Source organism: Streptopelia decaocto, assembly GCF_964273445.1.
Source record: "Streptopelia decaocto genome assembly, chromosome: 2".
Lineage (NCBI taxonomy): Eukaryota > Metazoa > Chordata > Aves > Columbiformes > Columbidae > Streptopelia > Streptopelia decaocto.
The window spans coordinates 30493525-30508711 of NC_138655.1; the positions used below are offsets into that span (position 1 = coordinate 30493525).

General features: G+C 41.8%; 1 protein-coding gene across 2 annotated transcripts in view; it reads left to right on the forward strand.

Moving 5' to 3' along the window:
* The window catches only part of PAG1 (phosphoprotein membrane anchor with glycosphingolipid microdomains 1), a 107031-nt gene that overhangs the window by 84367 nt on the left and 7477 nt on the right, over nt 1-15187 (forward strand). For both annotated transcript variants that reach the window (XM_082046236.1, XM_082046235.1), the window contains 4 exons: nt 6157-6368; nt 8470-8521; nt 9019-9115; nt 11862-12457. In XM_082046236.1, the coding sequence (XP_081902362.1) occupies nt 6244-6368; nt 8470-8521; nt 9019-9115; nt 11862-12457 (870 nt within the window). In that variant the 5' untranslated portion in view covers nt 6157-6243. The remainder of the gene's footprint in view (nt 1-6156; nt 6369-8469; nt 8522-9018; nt 9116-11861; nt 12458-15187) is intronic.

Sequence of the window (15187 nt, forward strand, 5' to 3'; positions counted from 1 at the left end):
GCCCAAGTATTTAGCCCACACAGGAACAAATGCAGCCCTAATGGCGTCACAATATTTGAGCATAATGCCATATCGGGTTATGCTTCAGGAATCCACCAGCTGTGGGAAGCTACAAAAGGAGACACTCAGCAGCTGCCTCCAGCTGCTCCGCTGCTGAAGCATGGTGAGGCCACATGGTGAAAGAGGTCAAAAACCAGTTCAATTTAAAATCAAAAGATTTAGAGAAAGGATGTTTGGGTGAAGGAAGTATGCTTTGAGTTCATTTCAACCCAGTTCACCATAGCCTCACACCTAAGTTCCTTCAAGGAGCATAAATGGTATTTCCCTGCCAGCAGTGTAGCGTCTCCATGTGTGCAGAGAACAGTTCTGACATGGAAATGGTTCTGGGTTGAGCAGAATGCACCTACCGTGTCCTCCCTCTTCTCTACATCAAGTACATGGTTTGGTGTGAAGTCTTGTTCGTGCAGGAGTTGTGGTAGTGACCTGCCTTCCTTCAGGTGTTTTCTTTAGGGTGGCCTGAGGATGTTACATACAAGGGATGTGCTCAGTCCTTGGGCACTTGGAAATACACTGTACCCACTGATGCCTGACCTGGGTCTCAAGTTGCAGCGGGACTTTTCTGGAGAGATGGAGTAAAGTAACAGAACCTCATTAGGTCTCCTGTAGGACTCTAGCTTCATAGAAAAAGTCTGTTTTGGTATTTGGTGGAACAGAAGATAAAAAGGATCAGCATCCACAGATGTTACTCACACCTGCAGAACTGTTTCTGCTGCTGCCTGTTTGTTGTAGCCCGGGTCTCTGTTCCGGTTTTCTGTTTGAATGACAGTATTTGCAGCTGGATGTAGACAAGAGGACATTAGTTTCATAATTCTCAGCTCCTGTCTCAGTTCATGGTTCCACATATCTTGTACTTCACCATTTTCTGGTTTAACACAGCTCTCTGGGGGCTTGCTACTAGACCAGTAAATTCTCCCTTAAAAATTACAGCCTTCTTCCCTGCTCTTCCCTCTCCTTCCCAAGGAGTTGAGGTAGAGGGGATCATCTGGATGATCCCCTCTACCTGATCTGTTCATCTACCTGATCCCCTCTGGCTGATCTGTTGTGCAGTTCAGCAGCAGATAACTGAAGGAACAGGAAGGGTGGAAAGGAGAAGAGAGCAGCAGGAGACCGAGGGAGCCCTGTAACCAAAGCTCAGCATGTGAAGCTCCTGGGCAGTGCCCCCATTAGCCGAAATTCAGCCTGACAGTCCCGGACAGGGAGTTGAGATCCCACAGCCCTCTCCGAATCCCTCCTGTCCTGTCACGTTTGGCTTCTCGCATTCAAAGTCGCTCAGTTGTCAGAACAATTTCTTCCCTTGCCTACGTTCCATCTATAATTCATTAATAAAAGCACAGAGGTGCTCCTTTCTCCTTTGGAAAGCATGGGCGAAGTGTGGTTTGCAGCAGGACAGGAATGAAGGGCTGTAAAATCCAGAAGCCAAGGGGAAGAGGTGAGAGAGGGACATGATGCCATCTCCTCCCAGGCCACCAGGGCATGGTAGCCACCTCTCGCAAAGCACATCCCCTTATGTGGGTCTTTGCTCAGAAAACCCAGATCAGATCCTGGACCCAAAGCACATGTCCATTCCCAGGCTTCAAAGGAGTTCAGGTCTCAGTCCAAGCTTGTCCTCACTACTTGAAATTGTCACTCCATGTGCTCCCTAAAATTGCAGCCGGTATCTTACGCTAAAAACTGCTTCACCCCAGATGCATTTCTTATTCTTCAGTTTGGCAACAGATTTGCACTTGCACATCCTGCAGTCCCTTCATCACCAACTCGGGCTGAACAGCCTCAGCTCTGCTTTATCCCTGCAACAGCTGGAAGGAAAATGACACATTATTCACCATGAAAATGCAGGTCATGCAATGAAATATCCGTCTTTCTGAAACCACAAATGTAATTGTGCATTTAAGCGCAATTTTGAGGAAATGGCTATGGGCGTTATGTGTCACATAGGTTCCACTGATGGCAAACATTGATGTCTAAAAAGCAAGAGAAAGTTGCCACATGGAGAAATTTTATGCAATATAATTTAAGGATTAGTTTTCTGAACTGATAATGGCTTTGAAATGTGAGCGTGAACTGTGGTTTGTATTTTGCCTTAGACGAAATAACTAGTTTTCATACCAGGCCTGTCTCTATAACTCTTTTTTAGAATTTAGCATCACTGGCAACTTGTGTGGAGATGTCTGTGGAAAGGATACAACAAAAATCTTCATCGTAAAGGATTGCCACATACAGAAAAAAAAAAAACCAAACACAACAACCTCAGACAGTTCAATTGACCGTTATCCTGTTTCAGCGATGTCTGTCTGCAAGGCTAAACTATTTGAGTCTGGCAGTCTTTCAGGAATGGAGGTAGGACTTCTTTCAAACCCAGCACATGAAAGACCCTGTGTAAGCTCCATCTTGAGCAGCAGGGTTTGCATCCAGCTCTGAAGCACCTTCACAAGAGCCACAGATCCCTGTCCCCAAATGGAGAGATTCACCAGAGGGCAGCACAATATCACTTTTTATTGTAAAATAAGGTGTTAACCATTTCAGAATCAAAAAGCCCTTCAAAAGAGCTTTTGAAATTAGCTGTTTGTTGTTTCATAGTTATTATTGCAAATAAGGTTCTCTTTAAAGCCAGCTTCTGAAGCAGCTCCAACAACCATTATATTAGGCATACATTAACGTTTTAGTGTCCAGGCATTCACCAAGCAGAAGCAGAGGGAGTCCAGACAGTTGTGTTTTCAGTGTATCTCCCTGCCAGCTTTCTGTCCAGGGCTGGTCAGGGCAGCTGATGGATGCTTGTCCAGCTTCAAGTATTTCAGAGGCTCTTCTGTGTTAAAGGCACCAGCCCAAGTGAATACTATTTCAGCCTTATTGCTTGGGAGGCATTCAACAGTCATAGTAAGCTCTCTGCTGGCATTTCATGAGAAGCGTTCACAGAGGGTGAATGTAGGCATGCTCTTTTTGTATTACAATTACATTTACTTCTGGCTGTCCTGTATGCTGAGCAGCTTCTAGGTCCTCTAGCACTTATGCTAAACTCTCATCGTTCAAGGATCTGAGAGGAGTCACTGGTCACCTATTGCCTGATCAGCTTCCCTCACATGGGGCTTCACCTGTCATCAGGCTGTTCTGAATTATTTTTCTATTTTTCTTGCACAGGTAACCAGTGTCTCCAGCAGCTGCCTTCCCTGGATCAAGTGCCACTGTACTTTTCCAACCTTTTCTGACCTCTTTCTCTCAACTTACAGTCAAAGCTTTGGTATCTGAATTCTTGCTTGTTTGCTGTAGATTAACTACAGTGTCTGTCCTTGGCCATTCTCTTTGCTCCATTTGGCTTCTGCCCAGTGGGATGTCTCTCGTCCAGCTTCAGTCCTGTACTTCACTCCTGACATTCAGACGTGGATCTCCCTCAACTCTCTCTCTCTAATATCAGTCCTTTTTAAGCTCAGTCTCAACTTCATCTGCTCCTGCTCATCTCAACACTTCCTACCTCTCTACTGAAGTCTTCAAAGATGCAGCTTTTCTATGGGTCTGCTCCCCATGCATCCTTAGCTTTTCTTAGCTCAAAATTTTTCTTTATTTGAAGGCTAGCAGCCTTAAGAATGTATGTGTAGAATAAGAGAATCACTTTTCCTGCTGTACTAGCTTTTGGTATATTGCATAGTTTTTTGAGAGAAGTATGGTATTGTTCTTCAGAGTAGGTAAAATAATTAACTTATTGGTAGGAATAATTTCAGTCATAGCACTCAAGACAACTTTATGTCTGCTTTAAAAACTGAATAATCATGTGTTTCTGTTTTTAGAAAAAGCAAATATTATGAAATCCCTATTCTTTTTCTTATGCTTTTCTTTGCCCAATATTTGGGAGGGGGGAACACAAAATATATTTCTTTTTCATTTGCCTTCTCTCTTTTTATTTCCTGGGAAGACTAAGCAAGATAAGACAACAAAAATGCTGAAAAAATACTTTATTCAGGTTTTTTTTCACATTTTATTTTTTTTTCTAAAGAAGGAAAAAAGTATTTTTTTTAAGACAAAAGGATGAGGGGAAAAAAAGAAAGTGAAAGATCTTTTAAGAACCTTTTTTAAAACTTTAACAGGTCAGAAAATGTCTTTGAAGGTTCGTAAAAAATAAAAATTGAAAAGAAAAATACTTCCTATTCAAAACACTTAACAAAGGTTTGTAGCTAGCTGGGACAGCCAGTGCAGTGTGCTTTGTAGGGTTTTCTAAATGAGGATGGCCTGTCGCCTCTCCAGGAATCCATCCCAGTGTACAATGCCCTTGCACTTCATCAGAGAGGTCTCTGAGGGCATTGCACCAAGTTTTCTCCTGACTAAATCTGATTCTGATTCTCTTAAGATGTCCCCATGTCACAGTTAGTGATGGGACTGTGACTCAGCATAGACATAACCCAAGATTTGCTTTAAAGTAGGGATGAGGCAGGGCTGTATCAGATTGACGTCTGCAATAGACGTCGCTTTTAGATTGGTCTGCCATTGCTTTTACATGTTTAATTTTTCAAGCTCTACCAAGATCCACAGAGAGATGGATTGCACAGCAGCTGTCATCCCCAAAGAGTGGTGGCTCTTTGGTGTTGGTGCTCAAGGACACCAGTGAGACATCTCTGTGCTTTGGCAAGGTGTACGACACCTGCTCTTCCCATCCTGGGGATTTATGGAGTTTTGGAGGAGTTACAGATTATCTTTCTTATAACTTGGCCAAGCTAGAACTATTTAACTGTATTTTGAAGTTTGTCTTTCCAGGATCGGCAACTTTTACCATCTTTTGTTTCTTTCCATTTCAAGTTATTGAAATGCCGTTAAGGTCACCATGGATAAATTAATAAGGATTGGTTCTTCTTGGGAGGTGTCCAGAAATCTGATCCTGCATGGTAGAAACCAATGAGCCCATTTTATGTAGGAACAGAATTGTTACTTGGTTACTTGTAAGAGCTACCCAGTCACATAGCTTAGTTGTTAGAAATTTCTTCTGCTCACTCACCAGCTTTCCTTTGGTGTGAATGGCCTTCTTCTGGAAATTAATCTTATTTCTCATGAGATTTTAATAACAAAATGGTGACATGATGTTTTTTTGATACAGATATGATATTAGTATCTAATTGAATTACTACTACAAAGTGTGCTTCTGCTGCAAAGAAAAAAAAAGTTTATATATTCCATGTATAAAATATATATATGAAAATATATGCATAAAGTTAAAGTAAATCCTAGTGACTTTAGACTTCATTCTTATGTTTGTGCTACTTTTTAATTCCCCAAAAATTACTGCTTATTTCTTCATTGTGGTATATTTCAGTGTTTATTAATCTTGAAGTGTGGCTGAAAGCCTGTAAATAGACTTTGCATAGACCTTTCCTAAATTATGGAGGAATTTATATCTTCTGCAGTGCACAATGAAAGACAACTTTTTAATTTCGCTATGTATGACATAAAAAATATGTATAAAATTTTAGAATATATTGTATACCAAAACTTCTATAGCGTAAATACCGTTTGACCAGGATGTTTCTCCAGGGGCTGCTGTGCTGTAGCAAAAGTTGTGTTTATCCAAGTTCTTAAAAACCACTCTCTATTTTTCTCATTAGTTGTTTTCTTAGACTTGGGGGGAAGAAGCAAAAAAAGAAAGTTCAGGATTATTACTCACCAGATATACTATTAGGAAGCATTTCACATAGAAATAAGGAGGTAAACACCTGCTGCACCTCTCTTTTTGGCTTGTCAGCTTTGCAGAAGTTGTAGTTGGTTTTGAAAGCTTGCTTTTCAATGAAGTTAACAAATATCACTGTAAAGTAGACTACTCTGTCCCTCAAAGTGGATTTATAAACTTTTGCCTCAAAATACGATTACAGAGATACTGGACTACCTTTTATTTGTGTTGAGATTGTAGATAGGTAACAGCGTTCATTAATATTTGACAAGGTTTATTCTATGTCACTGTCAGGAATGTAGCTAAAAATCTCTTCGGCTGACTGGCTTGTACTCAAAACTTTTTTTTTTGTAAGATCTTTAGTTGAAAACCTCTCCTGTCAGATTTCTAGCTGTCAGATTCATTATTTTCAAAATTTACATTAACCTATAATGGTGTTTTTCTTTCTGCAGAAACAGAAGGTGCACGCAGCACAGATGCCAGCCTTCTCCAAGGAATAACCTCTTCATCCCCAAGTGACGGCAGCTCCTGCTGGGACCATGGGGCCAGAGGGTGGTTTCTTAGGCAGTGGACAGGTCCACATCATCCTGTGGGGAAGTTTGGCAGCCGTGACAACACTCTTGTTCCTCACTTTCCTCATCTTCCTCTGCTCCAGCTGCAACAGGTAAGGCTCAGGAGCTTAGGGGCAGTAGCAGTTCTTGAGTCAAAAAGTGCAGGGGCTGAAATAGCTTCATGAATAACTAGTTAGGAAGAAATACTGAGGACTTAGGTACAGGAAAAAAAAAAAAAAAGAAAAAGTACAAAATCTGTTTTCAGAGCAAACCTGAATTCGAACAGTTCTATTCATTCCAAAATCTACATTCTCTTTTTTCTTTTGCTGTGAAGGAAAAACACTTATGTGTTTGCTTGGTGCTTTCTCCTAAGCTGAAGCCTGGAGCTCAGGCAGACACTTGGCAGATCACACCACTGATGGGAAACTGAGAAAATTAGGTTGGCCAAACAGGATCCAAAAAGTATAGATAAAAAGGAAAGGAAAATAATTTCTATGTATCTCAACTTTGCGTTGGCCATTTCTGAAGGCTAGGGAATTGATCCTGACATTGAAACCAAAATGAGTAAGAATCAGTGATACTACTTAATGTCTTGTACTTGTACCTTATCCTTATTTTCTTCTCCGTAAGAGGGTTCAGTTTTACCAATACAAGCACTTCTACTGACTTTGTTTATTCACATTTCAAGGCCCTTTCATGACACATAAGCTGAGACCCACTGATTGCACAGGGAAGCTGGGCAGCCTGCGCTCAATCCAGGACACCCTTCCAACACCTCAGACCCTTTGCCGTGAGGAGAGGGGCTGTTTTGGTCCATATCACTACATTTTGCCAGCATAGCTTTATAAACCAAGTGTATGAGGAAAAAAAACCTCTATCCATAACTCAGTCTAGCAGCGAAATCTTTATTTTGGACCCTCATGCGTATAGGACCACATTCTTTCAGCACTGAGAGTGCTAAGGAACCTGTGCAGCCATAAAATACCCTATATTGACATTTGTGTCTATTGGAAGGGCCTGTTTTCCAACAGGTTTTCTTTAATGCCCATGCTGCAAAAAACACTCATGGGCAAGACCAGACCCCAGAAGTTGGTTGAAACCCTAAAAAGCATAATTTCATGTGAGTCAGGAGAAATGCTTTTGTTGCATTATTAGCTGTTAGATGACATTTCAGTGTCTTATTCATCGCAGTTTCCTCTGATACCTGAACAAAAATAGTAGAAATATGTTTAGGGGTTTTTAAAAATTTATTTAAAAGCATAAAACTTATTTGAAAAACCTTTAAGCCCACAACAAACATTGCAGTTAGGTACCATGTTTTGTCTTGTAAACTCCAACCCCTGAAACATCTCTATAAATACATTTTTAAGACAGAATCAAACCACTGACTATGTCTTTGCAGTTACAGACATATATTGTTGGAAACCAGTGATGCTTTTTAATAAATTCTAGTGTTGCTAGTCTGGACGCATTATCTTTTATTTCAGGTCGTTCTGTAGGGCAGGTCATTCATGCATAAATGCAATTATGTAAAATTTCTTCCTAGCTTAGTCTTCAAAAATGATTAAGGACATGAAAAACGGAATAAAACCTGCTCCTTCTAAAATGTCAGTCAGAAAAATTCCAGAGAGGATATAAGTATTTGTAAACTTTAACCGTGCTCGCCATTGATGCAGACTTAACTTGCTCCATTTTCTTATTTCACTTCAATGTGGGAAGTACAGTGCATTGCGGACTTCAGAAGAAGCACAGATTTTCTATTAACAATATTTTCTCACCTTTTTACTTGCATCTGGGAAGACCTTTTAGTGGCCTTCTAGTACTAAAAGGGAGCCTACAGAAAAGATGGGAGGTACTGTTATCCAGGAGTGGAGGGATATGACAAGGGGTAGCAGTTTTCAACTGAGGGTAGATTTAGATTAGATATTAGAAAGAAATAGGGTAGATTTAGATTAGATATTAGAAAGAAATTCTTTATTGTGAGGGTGGTGTGAGACACTGGAACAGGTTACCCGGAGAAGCTGTGGATGCCCCATTCCTGGGACTGTTACACAGAGGCCATATTAGTCCCTGTAATAAATTTTCAGCTATTCCATTTTCAATATTTTTTTGAATCACGGTTCTGCTCCCTGCAAGTGTGTAAGATCTATTAATGACTGACATTTGTATATTAGCATAACCTGTAGTAACAGTTCATACATCTTTTTCATTAAGGGAAAAGAAGGCCAAACATCAGAATGGAGATCATGAAAATCTGATGAATGTGGTGAGTATTTATTTCTGGCAGCTTGTGGCTGGCTTGCACCAAGCTCCTTGCAAAATACTGCAGGTTGGAAAATAGTTCAGGAGTTTGGAGATGGTTGAGCAAGGGAAATGTTAAATGTTGCAGAAGAGGAAAAGGAGGAGAACTTGTGTAGACACCAATAATCTGCATTTTCTCGATGCTCTTTCTGTCACCATTTTCACTCCAGATCTCCTGCTTTTCTTTCACTGTACCTGTTTGTCAGCTGCTCTCTTTTCACAGGTTAAAGCCATGGTAATTTCTATTACCATAAAAGTTGGAAGGGAGATCACTCTGGACATATATGTATTTGTTTGTTTAAACATCTGTAAACCCAAGCACCTAAATCTTTGAGCATAGTCAGCATAGTCCCAGCCATGAGTCAGGGTTCCGAAATCAGAATGAAATTTGTCACGTGATCTACTTATGCAAACATTTGTTCTGATCCAGCAGTGATTAGATCTTACTAATTTGTGTTGCAGCCTTCCGATAAGGAGGTGTTCAGCCACTCCATCACAAGTTCGGCCACAGAGCCCCCTCCGAGCAGTGACCAGAACGGGGTGCTCAGCAATGGCGAGGGTGAGTAGCGCAGCCCCTGCGGGTGGGTGGGTGAGCGGTGCTGTCCCCTTGCCCACAGCTCCCACCGCAGCTGCACGTTGATGGTGCAGAACATAATTCACACAAAACTTATGTTCAATTAAGAAATGTGGTGAGTGCATTTGCCTTGCTGGGAAGGCAGAAGCCTATCCCATGGAGATGTTGGCATTTTAGGCTGCATCTGTGCTTCCTTGCTGGGCATGCCCTGGCACAGTCCTGCACCCTGACTCCCAGTCCTCCACACCAGCCAACACTGGAAACGTGCTGGGGTCCTCCTCTGGGCCACCAAGCCATACCTGCAGGTAGACCAGGCCAGCAGGCAAATGCTGCTGTATTCCCAGACTTCATCCAGCTACCTTGGAGCTTCACTCCTGGAGGCTGTGGAAATATTTCAGGTCCTCCTCCAGGAACTACAGCGTTGGAACATAGTCCTGTGCTGTGTGAGGCTGTGTATTTTTGTATTTTAGAAAACAGGCAACATAAATGGGCTTCCTTTTTTTCCTTAGTCTTTGTTTTGCTGAACACTCAAAATGATTCACAATGAAGTATCACTGGAAAATATTTTACTCAGCTGCACCTAAAAATAAACACAGTCTCAGCTCAGAACCGCCGGGAGCCAACTGTTGTCTTCACACTAGGCACCAACACCGGGGGCTGCGCTCCTCATCTCCTACCTCCTCAGCTCACTGCCCAGCTGGAGATAAGCTGTTCAGTCTTTACCCCTCAGAAACAAGTATCCAAGGGAATTTTTAAACTTTGTTTTTGCAGCTAATCGCTGTTCCCATCCATTGGCTTGTTGCATATGTAGGTGTGCGTGGCTCACCAATGAGTGGATGTGCAGAGCAGTGCCTTGCAGAAGGGCAGCATTTCTCTTTGCCATGAGTCACCACGCATGCAGCTGCCAAAGCTGCTACTAAAAGCTGTGCTGTCAAGCAGCAGACAGTTTTCAGACTGTCTGATGCTACACAGTTTACACTCTGCGTAACAAGCCTTCTCAATAGCAGGAACCAACATGCTTTAATTTTTTTATTTATACTTCATGTGTTCTTTTTCTTGCTAGTTCTTTTTTTTTCTGCCTGCCTTTTGAGTAGGGGCAGGGCTATGGAAGCAGCACCATCAAATGTTGTGGTTTTTTTCCTTTACCCAATGTGGCACCATTGTGTTTATCTACGCCAACCCCTTATTTACACCAGCCCATTCTGTGTCACTACCCATAACCACAGGAACATGGAAATGTGAGCTCTCATTACTTCTGCTTATCCCCCCTGCCAGGCTGAACAGAGTGGGTGCTCTCTAGAGTCTGTGACAGTACTCTGCATAGCACAGAAACCCCTGAGAGAAAGCACCAGAAGGGGAAAACGTTCCAGCTTCTCCAGGCCAGTTCCTGATGTTCCTCGGGAAGTCTGCAGCCATCCTGGGTAGTGACTAGGACATCTTGAGTCCTAGTCAGGGCACAGTGGACACTTCTTCCTATTCCATCTATTCCTCCCCAGTTGTATGCAGGAGCCAAGTGAATGAAAAAGGATATTTTCCTTTTCCTCTCCTCCCATCTCCCATCCAGACAGCAATTACTGGCTCACACCTCGAGTTTCACAAAGAATTTTGCTGCCAGGGTGCAGCTCACTGTGGGTGCTGCCTGAGTTCCTGTGCCCTGAGCACAGGACAAAGCAACATCCATAACATTCACCAAATCAAGGGTACTGATTGCTTCAGCTGCACTTTATGTCATCCTATCAAACACACTGATGGAAATGGAAGAATAGGTTGATTTTGCTGAGAGAGTGCCATAGGAACTATCCTAAGAAAAGTAAAGCTCTTCAGAAGTGATTTTTCAAAGAAACGCTGTCATGTAAAGTTACATGCCATATATCACCTGAAACATGCTTGTGTGTTCCCATGTATACATCCCTGAACACAGGCAAATGTCATACGTGTGCACTCTAAGATGAGAAGTCCCACAGATCTCAGTCCCTAACACCCTTTAGTGACAGTGACATGTGACCCACTTTTGGGGCTTAAAAAACATGTTCTGCCTAACACTACTTTCTGAAGTCTAGTCTTCTATTTTGTGCATATGGCTGGCTCGTTAGTAGGTTGTCAACCTACATTATGTGCTGCGAGACTAAGTACAGCAGAGCCTTCCAGCCAGGAGCTTCTGGCGTGGCGTGCAGGGAAGCAGCAGGGCTGGGCGAGGGGTGATCCAAACGACAATTTGGCCAGCGTGTTAAACAAGGTGAGGAGCAAGCCAGAACACTTTCCGTTTTGATTCCAAAGGACAGGGAAGTGGAAAGGGGAAAATCTCACAAGGCTTTTATTACAGGCATTTGGTTCAAGGCCTCCCACCAGTGTTGCCCATCTGAGACTACTGAGCAGTCAGTCAGAATTCAATATAGCCAAGCACAAGCCAGCAGAACATCCATGCACACCCACATCTACCCACCCATCCCCAGCTCATACCGTCAATGCTGTTGCTGTGTAATGTGATGTGGGGGTGCGCAGAGTATTTAAGATGCTGAAAGAAAGATATTTTAACAGTAGAATGCAGAAAACTTTGTAGCTGAAACCTTTTGATAAACAAAAAGTGTGATGACCACTAGATGTTTCCATGCATTAAGTATCATTTAACTTTTCAGATGAAACACGAGTCCAAAATCATGTAGAGTACCAAATCGCACTCACTTTTCTTAGTTAGGCAATTTTTAAAATACTTCTTTATCATTTTCTCCAGTACTCTCAGAGGACAGTACAACTGCCTGTATCCAGCCTTATGAAGAAGTACAAACATCTGTCTCTGATCTGCTAGATCAACAGGATAGTCTCGGAAAGTCTATAAAATGTCACCAGAGCCGGGAACTACCCAGTATTCCCCCTAACAATACCATGGAAACCATCATCTCAGCTAGAAATGCAGAAAATGATCAAGGTCTTGGAATGGAAGGGCCTTACGAAGTCTTGAAAGACAGCTCCTCTCAAGAGAACATAGTCGAAGACTGCTTGTATGAAACTGTGAAGGAAATCAAAGATGTTGGAGCAGTAGTCAGCATGGAAGGGAGTTGTAACAGCAAATCAAAGGCTTCACTGACAATTTCTGAAGGTCAGGATCAGATTCCTGAGTGCAGAATTGAATCAGCAGAATATGCATCTGTTGACCGAAATAAAAAAAGTCGGCAAAGTGCTAATTCAGAAAGCCCTCTTGACAACACACCAGATGTAGAGGATGAGCTTCCCCCTCCGGTACCCATGAAGCTTCTTGATGAAAATGAGAATGTGCAAGAGAAAGAAGTGGAAGAAGAAGTGACGGAAGGAGCAAGTAAACCAGAGAAGGTAAATACTGCAAATACTTGTCCTTGTCAAACAGGCAGATAATGATAGAGAAGATATGGACAGGAGAGGATTTTTTTTTAATAACAAAAAAATGCCAAGGAAACAAACAAAAATACTCAAGGTGATACAAGACTGTAAAATATGGAAATATTAAAATGTACAGTATAGCCTTCATATTTTAGGCATGTATTCATTTTCTTGCAACCTATATTTTGGATCATTGCAGTATGTGCCTTATATACTTTGTTGGGCCACTTAGGCTTAGCTGTGTGTGAGGCATCTGCTCAAAGCCATTTGTCTCATCCATCTCTGTTGGGAGAGAGGGACAGAAAGAGAGAGAGATTGCAACTGTCAGCTTTTATTTTTGTCAAATTCCGTATGTCCCATGTAAACAGCGTAATGAATTTCTACCTGCTGAAATCATGGCCAAAAGTTATGTTTCCTCAGCAGCTTATTCTTTCTGCCAGCCTTGGGATAAGTCAGTGGTGTTCTTGAAAAATACAGAATGATGACATTTTCAACAAGTTATTTTCCTGTTTTTAGTGTTTCACCAGAATTAATTTTAAGGATGCTTTCAGACCATTGCCCAGAGTTTTCATGAAGTGTTGAGTCTGCATTTTTCAGAACTAGTTTACGTAGCTTGTTATTAATTGTGAATGAAAGAACTGTGATTTTAGCAGGCTAGTATAATTTTGGTGTCTGAGACATCAAATAACATTAGGTATTGATGAAAATTTCCAAAAAGTTCTTAAGATGTGATGTGGCATTTTAAACATTTACCTGAAAAATCATAGCAGAGCTGAGGTATTGCTGCCTGTTTGTGGTTACTCTTTTACTTGAAGCATTTCAGTAATCCAGGCAAAGGGCAGAAAAATGCCTTGTTAAATAACTGATTAACCATGTAAACTATAAAGCATAATAGAGTTGAAATGAATAACTACTCATAATATAAAAATTGTTTATCTGGACTTTTCAGTGCACATTCGTACAAATAACAAGCTCATTAAGTAAAAAATTAAGATGTGATTGTCAACAATAAACCACCAACGCTCTCCCCTTCCAAATTCCAGCCATATGTAATTTCTAATTAAACTTCTAGAGAAACAGCTTTCTGTAACAGTGACATAACTCCTACCAGGTGTGAAAAGCCTTGCAGAAAATCATTGTATTTCCCAGGCACCAATACAAAGGAAAAGCATTTGCTGCTCTGTAGCTCCCCAGCACACCGTGTATACAGTATCAGTAACTGCAAGGAGTGGGAATTGATTCAGATGGTTCAGGTTTTGAAGGATTAATCAAGAGATGACACATGCAGTCCCCCAAGTGCCAGAAAAAAAGGTGTTTGTCTAATTAAAATTTATTCAGAGCTAAAGCCATCCCGAGTTAGAGCTTGGGCAGCATCAGAGCGTTCCCGCGTTCGCTGCTCGGTACATGCATTATGCATCGAAGCGAGCGCCTGTGCTGTCCTTCAGAGCTACAGCTGCTGCAGAGTTGGAAATGGTAATTGATGGAATATATAAATGTCATTATTGTTGGCATTGTGTGGGATTACGGGATTGTTTTTCTGTTGTGATGATGGTAATTTTCCCCTCTGTTTTGCTGCTTCAAACAATGCACAGCAATGCGTGTTTTTTCCGATGTGGCAACCAAAACCAAGATGTTTATGGAAATATATGTTACACTGATAACTCTTTTAGTTCAACAGACTCCATAGGTGTCTGGTTTTGCTTCCTCTCTTGTGAGGCTACTTGGCTGCCTTGCTTAACTTGACGTCTGTCTCCCAGGCTTTTCAACCTTCTGCCCTGACCTTGATGAAGAGAGAGGTTAGGCTGCAGTCATGTGAGTCTCTCTCACTGCAGTTAGGCTTTGTTTTACTAGGGCAGCCAGGATGATATCCAGCCTATGCCGGTTCCTGAAGGACACTCATCTGGGAGAGCACTAAGTGGACCAAGCCAGAGATCATTCCAGTATATAACAGCATGGAAAGGATAAAGCCAGGCATCAAATAACCGGGTTAAAATTAGTTATCTAGATTGGTTATTGGCCATGACCCAGCCAAATCCTTTGGAAGGTTTTGGTGAAGCAAGGCACCTTTAACAGTATGATGCCTCTTACAGGCCTCCAGCACCTGGAAAAACTTGGGTGTAGTTCTTCTCATAAAACTGGAGAGGCAGAATAGTTTTTCTTTTTAATTCTTCCTTTTTAATTAAAAAGGGGAATTACAGATCTCCTTTTTCACCCACGTCTCTCCCAAGTGAGCACTGGTGGAAATGCTCTCTGTGTGTACATTTGGCTGCTGCCATCCGATTTCAGACTTGCGCAGCCTGAGGATGGGCAAAGCATCTCTTATAAATGCACCAGAAGAGAATGATCTTCTTGTTCTGATGCCTGAGGCAGGTGCAGCAGCTGAGCCAAAGAGCAAAAAATCAAGTGCTGTTGAGGAACAAAAGGAAAGTGGAAGGCAAATAGGGGCACATGTTGTTTGCGTTGCTGCTGTTGAGGTTTCAGGTATTATTTATAATATTGCTAAGTACAAAATGTTTAGGAGGAAGGTTTTTTTTCAGTATCCAAGATGATGATAGCCTTCAAAATTGATGTGTCAAAAGTTCCACATTTAGAAGAAAGAACGCTAGGTCCTAGGGAAACGAGGACAGGATTGCCAACACTCTGGGGTATTTGTCAGTACTTGGGTGGGAAACTGTAGAAGGGGTCCTGACACTTGATGTTTAT